The sequence below is a fragment of the Phaenicophaeus curvirostris genome, chromosome Z (assembly GCF_032191515.1).
Source record: "Phaenicophaeus curvirostris isolate KB17595 chromosome Z, BPBGC_Pcur_1.0, whole genome shotgun sequence".
NCBI lineage: Eukaryota > Metazoa > Chordata > Aves > Cuculiformes > Cuculidae > Phaenicophaeus > Phaenicophaeus curvirostris.
In genome coordinates, this window is record NC_091431.1 from 51,701,635 (window position 1) to 51,724,371 (window position 22,737).

A 22,737-nucleotide genomic window follows, 5' to 3' on the forward strand; every position below is an offset into this window, starting at 1 on the left:
GCCTACACTGTGACAATTACTGAAAAAATAAAGGGTTTTGCTACCTCAGTGAGAAAAGACATTTTATGACCTTTTGCCACTTTATGGCAATAATGAGTTTTCTACAAAACTCTGAGTCATTTTGTTAATTTATTAAAATAAAAATGCATTTGAGGAATAGCCATGACCTTAACTTTGCAAGAATTAATACAAGACTGATCCTGAAGAAACAGATGAGCCTTGAAACACTATAGCTTCCTACTGCTATATTGACAAGGGACAGGACAAACTCACCCAGCAAAGCTCACCTATCTTAATTCACTTAGTTGGATGCTGTGAACATTTAGATTTACTATTATGCCTTCAGTTTTCTCACAGTAAAGTTTGATCACAAAAGATTTATGCAATAATACTATGCTCAGTCTATTACTTTCCAAAATACATGTTAAATTTCAACAAAAGCAAGCATACAAAAATACTCTCATTCTTGTTTCAAAGTACTCACCTTGATTTTTACAACAGATGATATCATTAAAAAAAACCAAACCCACACACAAACAATAGAGTAAAATCCAAAATTACTCACAGCAGCAAAAAATACCTGTGAACATCTACATGCCAAAGCATTTATCCAGATTATTACATTCTTATACAATTACAGAATTTAAAAAATAAAGCTAATCTAAGTAAAAGCAACTTATTACTATAGCATAGAAGGTCAAACATCAGAAAATGAGTCATAGTAAAAGGAAATCTCAACTGTCACTTTTGATGGAAAAAAATAATTTAAAAAATTAATTTTTTTTCTAAGGAAACAAATTTTAACTGAATGGAACAGTATCTATGAATTACTGAAGACATCAAAGGCCAAATTGAAATGGCCTTACATGTGAAGCACTCAAACCCCACTTGTGCCACTGTAAGGTACCAGTCTTCAAGGTAAACAGAACTGAGCAGTGTGTAACCTGACTCTAATATCCTGTGCACAATTAAAACTTTAGAGGTTTCCAGCTCAGAGGTACTTCATATGAAAAACAATCTAACTTATGCCAAGATCCGCATAAAAATATAAAATGCTAGTGTTAATTTAAAATTGGTATAGAATGTAATGAATCACTACAAAAGTAGTACTGAGAGATTTGTGAATTCCAGTTGTGATACTGCAATGGGACACTTGATAAAGTGACTTAACATTTCTAAATTTTAAAAGAGATTACCTAGATCCCAAAGGAAACGTGGGAATTAGTATTTATGAAGCTCACTGAACGTGCCATCCCCATACACCTAGTATTCAATGACCCAGTGATGGATGGTTCACACTGAGATGCATAACCACAGGCCATACTCCCAGAAGCAAGAGCTACACCCCAGAAACTTCATCTAGTGAACAGCCAGAAGAAAAACACCACTTATTTCTGATGTGAATGGCATCAGAGCTGGCTGGAATGGCAGCCGCTCATTAGGGAGTGGAGCTGAGCTCTGCCTAAAACTGCCAGAGCAACTTGAAAAGCATTGAGTGAAGTGGCTAAGGGCCACGCATGCCTCCAGTGTTACATGTTGTCTACTCCTGCCTTATATACTTACAGGGGGTTGTAGTAATTTATTGTTTTCTCACAATGAAAAGATGGCAGAGTCTAGATGATCAGCAGATGTAAGTATAATTTTGCAAAGAAAAATTCAGAGAAACAAAGAACATATCTGAATTTTTTTCCATTCTTGACCGTTCTTCATTCCAGCTATCGCTATGCAAGCTCAATTGGCTAACCGTGTTGGTTGCTTTTCTGCACATTTTTGCCTCTGAGAGTGTATTTCTGGTCTTAGCCTGTTAGCCTGGCACAGACACTGAACGTGTTTATCCCATTCCACACAGAATAATCATCCATACATGCCTACGACTTCTGCCGTTACTGAATAACTCCATTACCTGGGACTGGTTTTTTACTTTTATTCTTAAGTAATTTTAACCCAGCTACATCACCAGTAATGAAACTGGGAAAGAAATCACTTCTGGCCTGCAAAGTCTCATGAATCATCTTTCACATGGGCAAAAAAAAGGAAAAAATGGGGTTTAAAGGTGCTTAGAGTGTCTATTCCTTCATCAAGATGACCGATTTTGGTACACATATGGATATAATATATAATGCTACAGTCATTATGATGCAATTTTAATGCCCATGGATGATTCATCAGTCCCAGAACTCAAATGGTTTCTCTGTTACAATATATCATATATTCATTCTGCATGCAGCAGATCTAGCCGCTTGTAAGTAATCCTTTATTTTGAAAATTAATAGCACAATATATGAGGTAATACCTTTTTTCAGACGTCAAGGAGAGCAATGTAAGGTTTGATTAATTTTGCTCAAGGCAAATAAATGTTGGGAGAAAAATCACAAAATGCTTTTACGAGCTCTTTGTCTTGGGTGTCTGCCTCTACGAACAGATAACTTCAAAATAAATTGACCACAATTAGTGGCCTACAATTTTATTATGCCTTTGAAGTTTTAGTTTATGGTTAAGTCTGGAATTTTAAATGAAGGTAAAAGTTTTTCAGCCTAAAACAGCCCCACCCAAAACATATTTATTTTTAATACATCTTTCTAATTTAAAGGAATTAGAATTCTTTTTGAAGAGTAAGTGATGCTACTAGTGTACTCTACACAATTTGGTGAAATTCACTGAATTAATAAATTCAGCAATCAGATTAAAAAATACTACAGTGTGTACTGACAGATTCTAATTATCAACTCAGAATCAAAGGGTACATTTCCTTTCACCCTATGATTTAGTCCTGATTCTCAAAATAAAATTGCCTTCTATGGGATATAAAGTTACAATACAGCTTTAAGACAGGCCATCTACCAACGACTGCATGGTTAGAAATATGTTTGGTTTAGCAGTTAGAGGAATTCAGACTTAAACCCAGTTCGGTTTTAATTCAGCTGAATCACCAAAACTTGATGAAATGCCATAAGGCTGTCTAAAAGAAGGCAGATCTTTCACAATGGAAGAGCTGATGTCACTCGCACAGCTGCCAAACCATCAACAACTTGGCTTTTTTTTTTTTTTAAAGACAAAGACACAGAAAAGGGGTTAATTAATTTTATTTTCATTCCAAAACACATAAACCAGATTTTTTATTCATGCAACTTTTAAGTTAATTTATGCACTTCATTTGTGCTTTCTTAACAGATAATTTACAGAGAAAATTACTCTGTTTCAACAAAATTTAGGTTTCTGTTTTTAATTTTCCTATTTTACCACCAAACTCTTTAAACTAACAGAAAATGTGAATGTTTTAGACTCAAACCTAGACAACAGTAAATATTTCATAGCAGTGTCCTGCTTTTTACTTAATTGCAGACTATCTAATAAATTACAGGTTTACATTGAGACCCAGCGATTAAGACATACATTCATCACCTTTGAAAATACTCAACACGGTGATGAAGAAACAACTAGAGAGACAACAGTGAGGGCTTTGAGCAAGGAAGGAGAGGAAAAACCACCTCTGAGGAGCCTGAGTTCAGCTCCATCTGCAGAGCTCACCAGACTGGTTTAGCACAGTGAGGTCCAACCAGAAGGTGCAGTTCCTGACTCCTTCCCCTGGGGCTCTGGCTCTAGGAGCAGACAGACAGCTGTAGGAGGGTTGGCTCTCAATCTGCCTCCCCACTTCCAGCTGCACAGTTCTCCTCACCCCACTTGGTGCTGCTTCTGGCATCCATCTGCCCCTTCAATGTGCAGCTTCAACCTACCTGACAGAGGAAAACGAGGCTGGCAAGCTGTATCGCTGCATGGAGTGCATGAAGAGTGCCAGAATGGATTCAAAACAGTCATCAAGAACACGCAGCTACGAGTGGGGAAGGGAGGAAGTGAAGCACATCCCCAGCAGAAACCTGCTGGATCACTTCATTGTGTATTATGAAACAGAAACCTCAGGGTTTCATTTCAGAGCCAACAGAAATCAGTCTCACCTGTCTCCCAGAACTTGATCTTATCCCATCCTGTGTGCTAAAATGAGCACTTGACTATGTATATGCAAAATATGTCCAAAGAAAAGAAAAATGGAGGGTTATTAAAATCTGAATATTCTGACTTGGTTTATAGCCTGGCTTTGCATGTTCTTCTGGTGACCTGCTAGATAGGTGAGCAGTGATAAAGTGCTGTGGGAGGCAGGATTTCCTCTTTCATAGCAGCAATGACCTACAAGAGCACAAACTCAATGAAACTACTGCCTCTGGCTGAGGTTCCTTGGTGGCTTGAGCTGATCTAGCTGCTGGATCCTGTGGCCAGTCTCTCCATCTGCCACCAATCACACATTCCCCCTGACTCCCAGTCATACAGCTGCAGGGCAAGCTGATTCAGTTGGCTGATGTAGTAGAAACTACATCACCCACCACCCAGGACAGTCCTAGAGTTTATCTGGCAGAAAATTCACCTTGTTGCTGTGTGATTTCCAAATCCAACTTAAGGGAAGGAGGAAAGGATGGGAGAAAGGTAAAGGACAGGCTCGCCACCTTGGCAACAGCTCACCACTGGACAGGCTTCACTACAGAGACTGCAAACCACCCACCCACCTCCGTCCTAGTTTTTGCAGATCCTACCCTAGTTTCTTGCTTGACTGCCTTCCCCATTACATCACCACAACTGTGGCAGGCCTGCATTGCAAACCACATCAGTTCACTGAGAGAAAGTTTTGGTTTTATCCCAGACCACTCCAGGGAGCAAAGTCTGCTGTCAATGACAGAACTCCCTTTATTAGCACTGAAAATTACAAATGAGGACTTATAGTTCAAAATACTGCAAGATGTTTCAGATCACTGGAAAGGTTTACATTTAAATGAATAGAGTCTACCCTCTCAGAGACAAGATGAGTACTTGAAAGAGTCAGTGAAGTGAGATCTGTCAGCATTTTTTTGTAAAATGGAACTGCAGATAAACTAGTTTACACAGTTTTCTCTCTTATGCTCTTTAGTACTACCAACAAGACAGAAGTACAACACTTTAATACAAGACTATTATAGGTCTGTAGTATTTACCACTAGATATGACCTCCTGAAAAAAAGGTAAGTGGATACTGATAAGTAATTTCATCAGATCAGCTGGAGTAAACCTGGCTGATGCCCAGGGGTTAGAAATCAGTGCTCAGTCTGAGAGCTTGAAAAGCTATGTGATGTTACCGAATGAGTGGTAAACATGCAGGTCAGGGTCAGTTCTAATAAAATACAGCAGCAAAGATGTATTTAGCTCTGTAATCAAGATAGCATTTCCTATCTTTAACTTAACATTCTGCTGAATGCTTCACTGTGACAGAAGAGTTTGCACTAAATTTACATCTATTGCACAAATACTTCCCCAAAGGAATGCTTATTTTAGTGTAAAAAGTCTGAACAGAACAAAGCTCAGTTTTCCTAGTTCAGTCAAATAAACCTAATTAATTACACAAGTCATCGTTCATGTTACTAAAAATTTATAGCACCAGTTTATTCAGAGACGAAAATAAATGCATCCATTAATAAAAATATTATGTTAAAAGAATGCATACATTATATGCTAAAGCACTCATGAGTTCAGGAGTACAGAACCTACACTGAGTGCAAGTACAACAATAACTTAATGCTCCATGTGTGCACAACTACAACAGTACAGTGTCTTCATTAATAATTCTATATTCAGAACTTGCCTGATTAGCCACAATGTCCTGAAAGATTTTTTTGGTTATGTTAAACAGTATCTTGAGATTTAATTTCCCTCTTTGCTCTTCCACAGTACTCTGCAAACCCAAACATTTGACTTGTCTGTATTGTCTAGTCATTATTTTACCTTCTAGTTCAATTTCTACAAAAACCCCAATATTAGTATAATACGAATACTTCATCTGACACAAGACAATTCAGGTAATGTGATTTTTTAAAGTGGATTAGGACAAGGGCATGATGGGCATAAAGAAGGCCAAAGACTAGACAGGAGGTGAGAAAGAACCCAGACAAACATACACACATATATTTTAGCAATATAGGCAAAAGAGTATTCTGATCTCAAAACAGTTAAAACAAAGAAACAATAAGCAGTCAAGGAAAGAGCAAGACTCCAGACTGACACACATTTACTCACCTTGGTGATACAAAGAGTGTATGGGTAGTTTATTTTAAGGTTATTTGTTTTAAAAGAATACAATGGGAGTCAGAATTGCTGAAAATATGAAAGCACTTATATATTTCAGACTTCGTGTCTCCCGAATCCCTCCACAATAAAGACACCAACATAATTTATCTGGATCTTAATTCTAAACTTACTACTCAGTTTGCACAAATGAAAAACAGACACTAAGTAGAAATCAGCTGAGTTGCATACATACACAGTCACTCCTCATAATTTAGATTGCTAAATAGAAATTTTAGTCCTTATATGACAAAGCATAATTTCACTGGTCAAAACCAGAATCATAAATAATACAACTCATCCTGCAAAGCACAAAACCATTTCAACTTCCAGTTAACTTATAAGAATTCAAGCATGTTATGGCAACAGATGAAGTACAAAGAAAGCTGAATTTCTTCTCCCCAACAGTGGGCCATAAATTAACATGCTTTTCTGCATTAGAAACAGTACATTAATTAAAAAAGCAGGGATCTGAAACAAACACAGTTCAATGTATAGTTTGTCATGTATAACAGTGATATATCTTGTCAAACCTATCAGAAATACAACTACTTACTCTCGAATCCTTTAAGAAAAATGTATGGTATACTAATTTGGAGGCCAACTCTACCCGCTCCTGACCAAAAGCACTGTTAAGGGAGAAAGTAGAACAGGTGGCACACAGTAACTTGTAAAAATGATAGGCTTTTGCTGAGAAGAGACAAAGAAATCCTATATGGTGCACAAAGGCACATGGGTGATGAGTCATGGTTTTGTTTTTAATACTCCAGTTCTGAAAGGCACATAAAACCATTGCAAATTTACAGGCAAACATACACTTTCCTCTGTGATGCTTAAAGGTTACATCTCATCCCACATGAAAATTTCATTTACGATCCACTTGCCCTGCTCCCTGCCCACACCTCATGTAATGCACACAAAAAGTAAGGACACTCTGTATGTAGCAAACAGTTAAGTATCATTAGAGTATGTCACCATAGAAATAATCCAGGAAAGTATTTGCTAAGCTTATGCTCCTGAAAACCTCCTCTGTTCATCCGCCTTCTATTTACACCAGAAACTTAACTACTTGGACACCTTCAGGGAGCTCAATCTTGGCAGTTCCCACATGGAAAAGATGGTCTCTGAAGTATGCCTGAGAATACCACATCAGGGCATAACAACATACAGGAATGCTACGATTCACTGAGCATCCTTTGAAGGGAAATTGGAGTAGCTACACCTTAATGCAGTCAGTATGTAAGAATTATCTGCAGGTGGTGCTTTCAAGCTAGCACTAGATATGCACCAAGTTGCCCCTTCTGAGAAAAGCACCACAGAACCAGATGTGCATTGCCACCTTACCCCTTTCCATCCAGCTACTACAGCACATGTGTATTTATGCTGCAGGCTACAGATCACAGTCACCACTGCACTACTTTTCTTTTCCCTGGATTTACTTTATTTAATGAAATACAGAAACGCTATAAAAACACTGGAAAGGACCTGTTCCAATGTTCTGCATGAAAAAAATCTCTGCCTGAAAAGTTTGCAGTCCTTAGCAAACTAATCATGTTAAATTATAAAACAGACTGTGCTTAAAGAGCTATAGAATTGCCAAACTTAAGCTCCAATTCCTGTGATTGTGACATTAAAAATCCAACCCATGCGATTATGGAACAAAAGCAATCACAAGGCTTGGAACTTCTCAGCTTCTCATAAACTCAAGTTTTCCATTTGAAAGGTCTTACTCTCCAGATGTGTCAAGATCCACTAGGGCAAGCAGTTCACTGGGAGCCACCTGCCCACAATGCAGGCACAGTTTGGTTTGGGGTCTGGGCAGTGTGTGTCCCTGTGCATCTCAGGTACATGGCTGCTCCTCAACATTTATATGCCTTGAAGTACTTTATTGAGTACTCAGCAGTGCTTCAGAGCTCCCTTAAATAGGAAGTGTTTAGTTGTTGTGATTCAGTAAGTACTTACCAAATCTGGGGGATAATGTCTTTGTATTTTGAAGAAATTTACTTAAAAGCAGAAGGCATCCTAGTCTATTTTGCTTTGCTTATCAGGAAATGCTTCACTAAAGGACAACAAGGAGTGTTCAGAAGATAAACTCTATGTTTAATAAGTCTTGAAAAATCAGTAGCATACTTACATGGAAAGTCATCCACAAACATGGGGTCTATGTTATGCAGCAGTTCCACTCTGGGGGAAGGTCTTCCTTCACTAGGAGAGATTTCAAAAGGAAATATTAATTTCCTTCTGCAGCTCATCAGGATTCTGCATGTTTTATTTTCAGACTTTTTGTCATCCTAATACAGAATGAGCTTATAACCACAAGCTAATTGTTATCAACTTCAAACCAGAGGTTCTTTTCCATCCTAGTAGCTACTGCTTTTGCCCTTATCAGTCTTCCCTGAGATCACTGGTGTTTACTGAGATTATTTACAAGTGTACAGAGTACAGAATTGTTCCTACGAAGTGTAAGCTGGAATGGCACTTACTGTGTTCACTGCATATTTGAATGATACTCATCATCTAGAATGCTGAAAACATTTTAGTGTCTCAAAAAAACACTGGAGGCATTGGGTACCTCTCAAAAAACCTACCATCAATTTGTAATTGAGGTCACAAGAATTATTTAGATACTCTGAATCTTCTTTTGAAAAAAAAAATCATCATTCTCTTTCTAGCCATTGACTACACAAGGATGGTGTAGAATGGGCCTCTGAACTTACCCATAAATTTTCTCAGTTAAGTAAATTCCAGTCCTAAAAAACTCAGTAGAAATTTACTGCTCATAAAGGGCAACATGAGTAGGAAGGCCTAATTAGAAAGAAACTTAGCTACTTCATGACAAAACAGTATTTTATCACTTGACAGTCAACTTAAACGCAGCTTTTTAGAAATTGCCAAATAAATTGTTTTATTTTTGTTAAGGAGCTTCATTGTAAGACTCAAAAATTCAATCAAAGCCCCTAAATCACATGACATTAAGAATAAAAAAAATCAGGTAATATAAAACTTAGGAGAAATACAAAAAATGGTTGTTATTTTAACAATAAAACATATAATGAAAAAAAAATTGCCTGCAATGTAAAATTTTCAATAACAGCCAATTAAAATGACTATTGCTCTATTCCATTTCTAAAACCACTTCTGGATACTACACATTTTGAATAAGTACAAAATTAAAAAGGAGGATCAGATAGAAGATTAAATGTATTCAGATAATACCTCCTTGCAATTAATACAAAAGAAATACAAAAATGAACCTACATTGATATCAATTTAGTGTATAAAGCTGCAACAAAAATATTTTCCCCAAAACGTGTATGAAATATTAACTTCCCTCAGTTCCCCATCCCTGCATCTTAGTATCATATAATCATAGAATCACATTGGTAGGAAAAGACATTTAAGATCATCAAGTCCAACTGGAAACCTAGCACTGCTATGTGCACCACTAAACCACGTCCCTAAGCACACATGCACAAGTCCTTAATAAGCCTCCAGGGACAGTGACTCCACCACATCCCTGGGCAGCTTGATCCAAAGCTTCACAACCCTTTTGGTGACATAATATTTCCTAATACCTAGCCTAAACCTCCCATGGTGCAACTTGGGGCCATTTTGTCTCGTCCTATTACTTGTTACTTGGGAGAAGCTCACCTTGCTACAACCTCCTTTCAAGTAGTTGTAGATAGTAATAAGGTGTCCCCTCAGCCTCCTCTTCTCCAGACTAAACAACTCCAGCTCCCCCAACCTCTCCTCATAACACTTGTGTTCCAGACCCTTCACCAGCTTCATTGTCCTTCTCTGGACACACTTCAGTACCTCAATGTCTTTCTTGCAGTGAGGGGTCCAAAACTGAACGCGGTATTTGAGATGCAGCCTCATCAGTACTGAGTACAGGGGGATGATCACTTCCCTACTCCTGCTGGCCACACCATTTCTGATACAAGCCATGATGGCTTTCTTGGCCACCTGGACATACTGCTGGCTTGCAGTAAGTCAACTGTTGACCAACACCTCCAGGTACTCTTCTACCTTTCCAGCCTCTCTTCCACAAGCTTGTAGCATTGCATGGGGAGACCTGGCACTCAGCCTTGTTGAACCTCATACTGCTGATCTCAGTCTATCAATCCAGTTCAGACCCCTCTGCAGAGCCTTTCTGTCCTCAAGCAGACAACCCTCCTGCCTAACTTGGTGTCATTTGCAAACTCACTGAGAAAGCATTTGCTCCCGTCATCCAGACAGTTGATAAAGATATTAAACAGAACTGACTCCAAAACTGAGCCCTGGGGAACACCACTTGTGACTGGTTGCCAACTGGATTTAACTCCATTAGCTTCCAGTGTAACCATATCTTACAATTGCTCTAATTTTAGAACAGTTACTTCTAGACTCCAGTATTCTAATACATTGCCCCTCTCCCTGAAAATAAGGAACTTTTGTCTTCTGTCAGGTCATTATTCTACCATGTCTGACTATTTCATTAAGCAGTTCAAAGGTGTTGTTTTCGAAAAAACCCCAAATGTCTTCATGGAACACACAGGGAATAACTTCAGAGTTGGTACAAAGATTTAGGCTGAGAACACCTTCTGCTTTGGCAGGTTTTTAAAACATACTGAAAGATCTATTACTTCTTGGCAAACATGAACAAACATCTACATATGATCTTTAACTTTTGTTGTTAAATAGGCAGAAGGTGTCCTTGGGAAGGAATCCAAGGTTTTTCTGAGTAAATATGTTTATCTTGCACAAAAACATCCTCAGTGTCAGTCAGCAAAAGCTGAGCCTTTATAACCTTGCCATATGTTGTATTTCTCTGGGTCATATCTGTACACACTTTCCTAAAATATTCATATTTCAGATAGGCTGGAAATAAACATTACTCTCAACTTTAGATTGCTCTTTCTTCAGCATTAATTTATACCACAACAATGGGTTTCTTTTGGTCAAACAGGTGTTTAATTCCTAAAATGAATGTATCCATTTGGTACATAAGAATTCAAGTTGGTCTTGCTTCATTTACTTCATCCATTCTATTCTGATAATTCCAACATTATAAAAATATAAAACCGAATCTTGCCCTGCAAAATGTATGTGTAGAAAGCCTACACTTGCTATCCAGCTTTGAAGAAATATTAGTGATTTTAACTGCATTTTATCCTGAATCTCTCAGAGCCCATCATACTGCTTCATGAGCTCTACCACTTGGTTTTCCACGCAAACTAAAATCTTTCTTCTGAGCACAGACATAGTAGATATTCAGTACTGAAAAACAAAATATATCAAAACAATGTATCAGCCAGGGCAAATTCCTACATAAGAAAAATCATTTTGCCTAGTGTCTTGATTTCAATGGAGTAGCAAACATCTGGAGAACAGATGTTTCTTAGAAACACAAGTGCCTTTTGAGTTACTTGCTTGGAAACATGCCGTACAGTTTAGATTCCTTGACTAGTTGCATTTTAAGTATCGCTTTCCATTAGTCGCTCTTGGTATTCTCAATTACCATTTTTGTAAATATATTAGTGATACTATCACCATACTTTCAAATACTTCTAGTAGGTACATGGGTCTAGAGGTTCCAGCTATATTGTAGTGTTTCTCATGGAAACCTAAGGTATTAGAAAAGTGCAGTCTACTATGATTTACACAGAAGATTTATATCTGAGATTGGAATTGCCTGATGAATATCCTAAAATGGGTTGGTACAGTGACACTATCCTAAGTTATTTTCAAAAAGGAGTTAAGAGATATTCAAGGGAAAGCTAAATCTAATTCCAAATACTTGGAGGAAAATAAAATTTAGGAACTACTCATTTAAAGATAAGCTGCCACAAAATTTTGCTGATTATTTTTGTTGGCCTACCACCTTTTACTGTAGAAAACTGTAGCTGAAAGGCCAAGAACAGAGAAAGACTGGGAAAATCTGCATGTGGAGACAACAGCATGAACACACAGCGGGAAAAGGGCTCTCATAATGGCCTGTGTCAAGGACATCCAGATTAGTAGGTCAGCAAGATGCCAACACATCCAGGCCAATTTCACTGTGCAGGAGACTAATCAGTGGTGGCACCTGGTGGGACAGGACAGAGAAGCAGCACCAAAAGGGTGCAAAAGGTATAGCCAGAACCTGTGAATGATTACCAACTAAGAATGACACAAAAGATGTTCAAAGGACTGCAGAGCTGTCATCCTGGACTTCTGCACCATCACAGCAGATCCCGGCCGTAACATCTAGTCACAAGTATCCTGGTGACTGGCTGCCAGATGTATGGCTTGAAACTCCCTGCCCTGGTGACTGGCTGCTGGGCTTAGACACACATCTTTTGATAACAGAAAGCATCAGACTGTGAGAATGCAAGCCAAACCTGCTTTTATTTCAGTTCCTGTTTTAAATAAATTACACTCCTATTAGGTCTCTCACTGCAGTGTTGCAACAGTATTTCCTACACTACTAGGTCAGCTGATCAGTTTGTTAAGAGCAGGCAAGCTTTTGAGTTCAAAGTCCCTGTCCAAGAGCTTTTAAATATCATGCAATTTTTTACCTAAGAGGTTCAAACAATGAGAACAACAATATTGTATTTCCTTAGTTTCATGCATTGCATGAAAGAAATGTAAAGTATAGATAGCTAAAAGGAATGCAAAAGAGGATACTTTTGTCCATAAGAAACATGTGCTCATGACTTCTATATTGTCATGCCATTTTCTCCTAAGCATTAACTTTCTTCTGGTTCTCCAAGTCAATATTACGCAGAAGAGGCATACAACAAACAGTTGTATGCACAGATGGTTTTCAGCACTTCCATTTACTACAAGAACTTAATATTAACCAGTCTTATGTAAATATAATTCCTAATCTGGATTATCAATCATCTTAAAATCATGACAGAAAGCTAATTTTGGTTTAGGACTTCAGAATTTATATTTAGGATTTTAAAATGTGAATTGGATTTCTACATTATTTTTACTGTTATCTATATTAAAATTTACATACTTACACATAAATTTATATGTATAGTTATTTTCAGAATTATATTATTTATATTAATTATATAAATACCATTTAAGAACATACTCTTTGAAAACTGACCATTTAGAGACAGAGATCAGGCAGACACTTGAATGAATCCAATATTTTATTGACTTCTGAGTCTATCTATTGGATTGCCTCTTACATTCTTTCAAATAACTAAATCAAGGGTTTAAATTTGTAACCTATGAAACAGTAAGCTTAGCACTGAAGTACACCAAAAGAAAAAAATCATAAAAGCATATTTAGCTACTTGTATTAAACTGGGCTATAAAACACCAGATGGTGTTTTGCTACCAATTCACTTTTTTGAAATGAAGTAGAATCCTAGTAAAATTCAAATTCACTCATTATGAGTAACATATGAACTTTCCATCAGATGTCACCAAAAGGGCATCATGCCCTTGTTGTTTGCTCTCCAGTATACAACTGACCTTTTGAGTTATGATCAGGAAACTTAATATGCTCATTTCTCCTGATTACATGGGAATATCACGTGAAATTTGACATTTCAGCTGCAAGGTCAGCCAAAGAACAGCCCAACAATTCACAAAAAAGGAATTTTTTTTCCCTGCTCCAGGCAGACAACCTCTGGTTGGCACTCCCGAAAATACAAGAGGTCACCTATTCCCTAGCAGTGCTAGTAAACATTGTATTCATTCCCTCCCTCTTCTGTTGGTGAAAGACAACAAAAAAAATCATTCTCTAAATGCATTAACAATAAAAGGAAGACCAGGGAGAATATTCAGTCCCTATTGGATGCAAATGGAACAACTGTGACAAAGGATGAGGACAAGGCTGAGATACTTAATGCCTTCTTTGCCTCAGTCTTTAATTGTAAAGAAAGTTGTTCCCTCTGTGTACACCCAGGAGTTAGAGGAGCAGAACAAAACTCCCATGGTCCAAGAGGAGGTAGTTAGAGACTTGCTTGCCCAATTAGACACCCACAAGTCTATGGGGCCGGATGGGATCCACCCAAGGGTATTGAAGGAGCTGGTGGATGTGCTGGCTGAACCCCTTTCCATCATCTTCCAACAGTCCTGGCTGACTGGGGAAGTTCCACTGGACTGGAAGCTGGCGGATGTTGTGCCCATCTACAAGAAGGGTCGCAGGGAGGACCCAGGAAACTACAGGCCTGTCAGTCTGACCTCAGTGCCAGAGAAAGTCATGGAACAGGTGATCTTGAGTGCTATGGAGTGCTATGCTAAGGAGAATGGTTTAGTGTTTGATAGGAATGGTTGGACTCGATGATCTGGTGGGTCTCTTCCAACCTGGTTATTCTATGATTCTATGATGAAGCACATGCAAGAGAACTGGGTGATCAGTCCCAGTCAACATGGGTTCACAAAAGACAGGTCTTGCCAAACTAACCTGATCGCCTTCTATGACAAAGTGACTCGGCTGCTGGATGAGGGAAAGGCTGTGGATGTATCTTCCTCGACTTCAGTTTCTCACAGCATTCTGCTTAGGAAACTGTCAACCTCTGGCCTGGACAGGCGCACACTCTCCTGGGTGGAAAACTGGTTGGATGGCCGGGCCCAGAGAGTGGTGGGAAATGGTGTGAAATCCAGCTGGAGGCCAGTGACAAGTGGGGTTCCCCAGGGCTCAGTGCTGGGTTCAGCCCTGTTCAATGTCTTCATCAATGACCTGGATGAAGGCATCGAGTGCACCCTTAGCAAGTTTGCATATGACACTAAGCTGGGTGGAAGTGTCGATCTGCTGGAGGGTAGGGAGGCTTCAAAGGGATCTGAACAGGCTGGACCACTGGGTTGAGACCAATAAGATGAGGTTTAACAAGGCCAAGTGCCGGGTCCTGCACTTGGGGCACAACAACCCTGTGCAGTGCTACAGACTAGGAGAAGTCTGTCTAGAAAGCTGCCTGGAGGAGAGAGACCTGGGGGTGTTGGTTGACACACAACCAAACATGAGCCAGCAGTGTGCCCAGGTGGCCAAGAAGGCCAATGGCATCTTGGCTTGTATCAGAAACGGTGTGACCAGCAGGTCCAGGGAGGTTATTCTCCCTCTGTACTCGGCACTGGTGAGACCGCTCCTCGAATACTGTGTTCAGTTCTGGGCCCCTCACCACAAGAAGGATGTTGAGGCTCTGGAGCGAGTCCAGAGAAGAGCAATGAAGCTGGTGAGGGGGCTGGAGAACAAGTCTCACGAGGAGCGGCTGAGAGAGCTGGGGTTGTTTAGCCTGGAGAAGAGGAGGCTGAGGGGAGACCTCATTGCTCTCTGTAACTACCTGAAAGGAGGTTGTAGAGAGGAGGGCACTGGCCTCTTCTCCCAAGTGACAGTGGACAGGACAACAGGGAATGGCCTCAAGCTCTGCCAGGGGAGATTTAGGCTGGACATTAGGAAAAAATTTTTCACGGAAAGGGTCACTGGGCACTGGAACAGGCTGCCCAGGGAGGTGGTTGATTCACCTTCCCTGGAGGTGTTTAAGGCACAGGTGGACGAGGTGCTGAGGGACATGGTTTAGTGGTTGATAGGAATGGTTGGACTCGATGATCTTGTGGGTCTTTTCCAGCCTAGTGATTCTGTTATTTCCCATAGTAAGATTGGCATGTAAAATACTTCACTGTCTCTGGCTGGAAAAGAGTCTTCATTCCTTCCCAGTAGTTAATGGTCCCTGACCATAATTATATACATCCTTATTTTTCCCACTTGGAAGAGAGCCATACAGCACACCTAGGCTCAAGGCCATGAGTCTCTGCAATCTCTGACTAATACAGAAAACTGTCCCACAGCTCCTCAGAAACAGAGGCAGCACTAAGAAAGAACAAGCCCAGCAGTTTAAAACAAGTAATCCCACTAAGCATAGAAACAAAACAATTCTGAACTCAATATATGGAGGGCTGGACGTACTTTGGGGTTTAGTTTTTTAATTTTGGTTTGTTTTTATTTTTTTTACTTTGAGGTCTACGAAGTGCTAATCAGCAATGGGTAGACAGGTTCAACGGTTTAGTAGTTGATAGGAATGGTTGAACTCAATGATCCCGGGGGGCTTTGCCAACCTAGTGATTCTGTGATTCTGCAACTCTGCCTGCTCTAACTCTTAATTTCTAATCTCAATCCATAACCCAAACAATCCTGCCCACATTTGTTTAGGAACTAACTCTGGTAATTGATAGTCTAAGATGCTAAGACACACAAAAAAGGCAGTGTTTATCATAATGTACCATACAGAAAACTGCAGAAAATTCAGAACTGCTACATAAATTGCTACATTTCTCCTTCAAGCTGGGGTGGGAACCCTCAGAAGGGAATGTAAGGTTGTAACAGACAATATAATATTCTCTGACTGCTATAAGAACAGAACAAAGCCTATCAAAAGAAACAATACACATTCTCAGATGAATGGTATCTAGGAAATTGAATTGCCAGTCCTTTTATTCTGCTTTAGCATCCTAAATGGTTCTTATGCAAAGCAAAACCATACTCAAAGACCATTTGAAATAAACATAACCTTTAAGAATAAAGACAACAAGATCTAGCCCCATCAATGACTATATCACATACAGCACAGAAAAGGAAGAAACAAAGACATTTAAACCAATGTCACAATTCAATTTTTGAAAAACTATGGGTTAGTCATGTAAGTTTAAAATTCTGTAGAAACTCAGGTTTAAAGGACTTTGCAATCGGTTACAGCAGAACAAAAGAACATCAGAGTGAAGATGAAGGGCTGATTGAATACCATAGAATAATGGAATGGGGTGGGTTGGAAGGGATCTTGAAGATCATCTATGAAAAATCTCAGTTGAAGATATCAGTACAACTACAATTTCTTATGACAGTTTGTTCCAGTAAAAAGATCACCTTTATCAGTTAATGCTTATTTTTTCTTCCACATTCTATTCTGCCAACTCTGCCAAGCCCAATGCACCATTAATAAGCAAAAATTCAGATGTGCCCAGAGTCCCCAGTATCTAGCATCTGCGATACCACTTTTCTTACTCTACTCTAGAGGAGAAATGTATTGGATTTGATTAATTTTTCTTTTAAAGCACAGAAGGATCCATTATCTGAACTAAAGGGCTTTGAGATATCCCAGTTAATCCAGTCAGGTTGAGAGCTGCACATAGTCAAAGGGAGCCCAGTAGAAGTCATTAGCTTGGTATCAATGGCAACCCAACTGGAGCTAAGCTGCCTCTTTTCTCCAGCCATCAAGCATGTCTGAACTGTGCTCCTGAGTGCTCCAGCTTGCTTAAATCAGGCACAACATCATGGCCTTTCAGGAATCAAGCTACTTAGAATCATAGAATCCCTACATTGGAAAAGACCTTTGAGATCACGAAGTCCAGCTGAACTACTAAATCATATGCCTGAGCACCTCACCTACCTGTCTTTTAAATACCTCCAAGGTGGTGACTCAATCCCCTCCTTGAGCAGCCTGTTCCAGTGCCCAATAACCCTCTTTGGGCCCAGACATCCAGCCATTTTTTTGCAAAGCAGAGGGCTCCTTTCCAGGCCACTGGAAGCAAGTTTCTCAAGTAGAACACTGTGAGGAACGGTGCAAAATTTCTCCTCTTGCACTCAGTCTCACAGGCATTTTGAGCCATGGGACAGCATGATACAGACCTATTCAAACTCTGAGCCAGCCTGACAGGTCCTGTGCTAACAAACCATCAAAGTGGAATCCATGCTCTGTGTGTTTAGTGTCTGCATGGATTTCCCACATGCCCAATTCCAGACACATACCAGAGTGAAGGGCGGGGTCCCTATTGTGCAAAATTAGTTACCTTACTGCTGGATCACAGAGTGCTCTTAAGAAGTATACCACGTCTGTGCATTCTTGTGTCCATACTGATAAATTCAGCATACCAACTTAAACCTGCATGTCCATTTTGCACCTGTGACCACGATTAATTTGCAGTCTGTATAATTCTCTCATGGATGGCAAAGTTAACTGCACTTTCACATTCCTTTTATTTGAGGATATATTCCCTCTTCCCCCCACATCGAGTTCCAGCTCTGTTCTCTGGGCTGATTAAATTCTTCCCATATCTGAAAGCTGACTCAGTGATTTGACATGCAAGTTACCTGATAGTTTTCCAAACATCAAAGCCATCCAAGGGCTTAGTGCCATTGGTATGTCCTCCAGCAAGATGCACCAGTGTCGGCAGCCAGTCAGAGATATGGATGAGTTCATGACTTTCTACACCTTTTTGTTTCAGTAACGGACTTGCAACAAAGCCTACTCCTCTTACTCCTCCTTCCCAGAGGGTCCATTTTCTTCCTCTCAGCGGCCAGTTATTCCCACCTGCCATGGTCTGCCCTCCATTATCTGGAAAGCAAGTAATTAGAAGGAATTATTAGGAAGAAAGAAACAGAACAATCCTCCCTACAATATTTATTCATCCATTTGAAAGAGTACTTTCACAGTATAGATGCATCATGCAAGTACTTGCCTGGTGCTTTTAAGTGGTTCATACAACATGTTGCCATGTCCAGAGTATGTAACAAGCAGACATTAATTCTTACCAGTGTTTTACAAATTACCACAACAAAAAGTTATTGCTAAGCAGAAATTATATCGTACTACAAGTCAATGATTTCAAGATGTTAAGAGCAAACTTTGATGTTAATTCTAAATATCATTAGACATCCAAAGCTTCCAGAATCAAACACTTTAAGAATTTAGTTCCAACTATTTCACAGACCACCAGAAGAGCTGCTGTCAATGCCATCATTAGTACTCAGAATACATTGTTTTCCAAAGCATTATGTAAAACAGAATACAGTTATTCCAGTGTCAGGACAATACCCATACTCCCAGTTCAGAATCATTTTTTTCCTAGATTTTTAGGCAGTCACATTTATTTGTAACATCACACAAAACAGATAGTTGTTCAGGCAGAAGAAGAAAGTCCTAACAAAATGAGTTGAAACTAGTCAAAATAGCTGAAGCAATTCAGGAATATACTGAATTTAGTGTGTTTGGTGAGAACAACATATAAGATGGTTACAGAAAAAATTGAACCATGACTACAGTAACTCAGAAATACCTACATGAATCTAAGATAGTTACATGTAACTATCTCTGACCAAGCTTCCACACTTATAAAACCCAGATTCCTGAAGTTAACAGTATTAATGATTCTTTGAAGTCTTTTTTCGTACTGCTGTGCAACTTTTCTTGTTCAAACCTTTTGTAATGATCTCAGAAGAGACATTGATGGCAATTCTTTTAATAATTTTTCTGTATTTTAATTAGTTTAAAATTATATCAAGTAACAGCTGTTGAAGTGACACATACTGTAATTTGAGGTGCTTATATTGTATCTTCTGATAAAAGATCAGGAATTTGAGGGAAGAAAAAAGTAGCACACGTCCAACACCTTACAGAACTCTACCGTAACCACAACAAAATTGTCTCTCTCCTCTTTTATTTATCAGGAATCAACACATAACCCCACTGTGAAAATCTTTCTACTGACACAGAATGTCTCTGTAACAACTTTAAAAGTTGGAAGCCTAAGCCAGATGAAGCACTAGGAAAAAACAACATGATCTGAAGTGCGTCAAGTGTTCTGTGGTCCAACTGGCTTCCGGTAGGGCTTGCATGTCCAGCACTCTTGGGTAAAAAATAAATAAATTAAGAGCTATTTCCCACAAATCAATGTTGAGCATTGAGATCTGGGAATTTAAGCAGTTGCCAGTTAAACAAGGAAAAAAAAAAAAAAGTCAGTTTCAAGAATTCCTTCTACTTGTAGTATAAACAGGAATTCCTGTCGGGGTACTTAAGGGACAGAGCTTTCAGTAGCTTTTAACCTTTGGTGTCCTCAGAATAAAAGGTACCTTATCTACACTTTATTAAAGCAGTCTGGCCATCCAGTGGGATCAAAAATTAAGTATATTAAATATCATCATTGTACCATGTATCAGTTTCATACTAGTGCATGAGATTTTTTTTTAGTCCTGAATATCAGCAACAAAGCAGCAAGGAAATTATAGAAGTAGACGGTATTTTTGAAGAATATAGAGAGAAAGGGGTGAAATTCCTGGCCTACAGTCAAATCTTGATTATACTTAGTTTACTTTCTGTAGTTGAGTTGAAGACATTCACATTGTGCCAGTCTCATTATACAATAAATTCCCTGAGACGAGGAGTTTATCTACTACATAACCTCCAAAAGCTTATATGTGGCATCAGCATTCAGACATGGTACACTAAGATTAAAAAGGGGAGGGGCAATTGTTTTGATAGTTCACCTTATATGTAAATGAGAAAACCTGATATAGGAAATAAGGTTCATCCCAGTCATTTTGACTTCTCATTCTCACATTGCTAGAACATTACTACTCATTCTCCCACAGTTCTTCATGGTTAAGAGAGCCTTTCTGCTTATTTTCTTGACTGAGTTATCAAGAAAGCGTTGAAGTAGGAGAAACGATGGTTTCTGTTTTGATTGTTGAAGTTTATTTCCTTCCTAGGTAAGCAGAATGGAGCTGATGTGTCACTGGCAGTTTATATGTAAGTGACAGCAATTATAAATAACTGGAGCAAGTTATGTAATAATGAAAGATCATAATTGAGTCTGTGTTGGTGAACTATTAAGTTTACCACTAAGCAACACTGTTGTGTGGAGGGAATAAACAAGAAGCCACTGATTGCATGAGGTATAGGCATGGCACAAACAAAAAGCAAGAACAACCACCACAGGACTGTAACTAGAGTCCTATCCATCTTACCTAGAGGGGACGTCTATACAGCAAGAGACAAAATGCTTTCTGTGAGTGCGTATGTTCAGATACCTTTCCCCTAAGATACTGCTGTGGATTATATAATTGATACTAAAAGCTTGCATGGGTTCAGAAAGGCACTGGAGAAGATTAAAAAATAATTGATAGTTCTTACTTGAAAAGACATCACCTCCGTTTCAGAAATTTCTTCAGCCACAAACTGCTGAAGATTTGAAAATTTTCACAAAACTCTTCCTTAGACATGTGCCACCAGGCATTGTTGTAGTGAGGGGATGCTTAGCTACATGGATCACTTGTCTGTGAAAGTATGGCCATTCTCGTGTTCTCTCAAACAAGCTAATCCTTACAAACACTTCATGTTATTTTAGCAAAGTATCTTGAATACCAAAGAAGATCCAAAGTCCATATGTATACTCTTAGCAGTTTTAAACACACACTTAATATCCATTCAGGTAAGAGACAAATCAGATCACTGTTGCTTCACGTACTCCACTGATTTCATATCCAATCCTAAATCTATTTCAAAACAATATTTCCTGAATGATTTATCATCCATTTTTACAACTGTTTCTCTCCATTACTCATCCTAATATCTAATCTCAGCAGACAGTCTCCAGAGCAAAGTTTTTAGAATCAAGGTACCTACAGCTAGAGGCCCTGATTTAGAACATTTCTTATAATTAAATCTTAAGCCATGTTACTTCAGATGAAAACACAAACCTCCACCAAGCATGAGATTTGATTACCTCTTTCCTGAAGACAAACATCAAATATGATTTTCATTAAAAATAATAGTGAAATAGTCTGGAAAATCCAGTGAGCATATTTTTCCTATCTGTAAGGATAATTTTTGCAATTACATCTATATAATTTAGACTTCACTACTACCCACAACATATTATGTGCATTAGAAAAATCATAAAACAAACCAGCTCTTGCCCCTAAAGAAAGGATGAAAGGGAAGATAATAAGGCTATAGTTAGAAGTTATGGTACTTGGCATTAGCATTACCTGGCTATTTATACAGTTTTGTTTCTTCTCATAAATGGAAGTATCATACGTTTTTAAAGAGCTTTGTTTTTTTGCTTGGTTTGGCTTGCTTTGATACGTGTTTAGCTACCTTTATTTTCTCACAGTATTTTTATCATTCACATCACTGTTATTTTAAGGAGCAGATTATCAAGATGATTTTTATCCCATTCTGAGAGAATTTTCTTCTACAAGCTGAAATTTGCAACAATAAAAAAGAACAGTGGGTAGAGCCATTCTTGCTGATACAACTATGAGCTAAAATAGAGTTCATAGTAGGCGTTATCATTAGCAACAACAACAACAAAAAAAAGGCATAGAAGACATGCAAGATATATGGCAAAACAAGAGAATAAAGGAGAGAAACAGAAGCACCTTGGCTAGTTTAAAAGCTAGTTTCAATCCAAGTTGTGCACATTTGAAATAACATCAGTCCCACTGACTGAGGAGAAATCTGTGTAATGCAGTAATTGTAACATAAACATCAATGCTGCTCTGGTTTGGGAAGAGGTGTCATTCTTGCTGTGGAAGTGAAAGCAAAAATCCTAGAGAGAAAGGTGTATGCATTAGGGAGGAAGCATGCAACAGTTAGATCTGAGGGAACCACAGTCACAGACAGAACAGTTTCCTAAGAGAAATAAATATTTGTGAAGGTCAGAAATTGGTCAGAAGAATCCCTAGGTAAAAAAGACAGGTTATTATCATTTTCTGGCAGCTTGCATTACTTATGTGTAGCATAATTCTCTTTTAATTTTGTGTTGTCCTTCAGCATCCAAGGAGCAAGAATCTGATAGGATCTAAATGCATCTTAAAAAAAACCCAAACAACAAACC

General features: G+C 38.7%; 1 protein-coding gene across 1 annotated transcript in view; it reads right to left on the reverse strand.

Moving 5' to 3' along the window:
- The window catches only part of ARSB (arylsulfatase B), a 64,373-nt gene that overhangs the window by 15,913 nt on the left and 25,723 nt on the right, over positions 1–22,737 (reverse strand). The window contains exons 5-6 of the mRNA XM_069880731.1: positions 18,212–18,455; positions 8,276–8,346 (exon numbers count right to left, since the gene is read on the reverse strand). Coding sequence (XP_069736832.1) covers positions 8,276–8,346; positions 18,212–18,455 — 315 coding nt within the window. The remainder of the gene's footprint in view (positions 1–8,275; positions 8,347–18,211; positions 18,456–22,737) is intronic.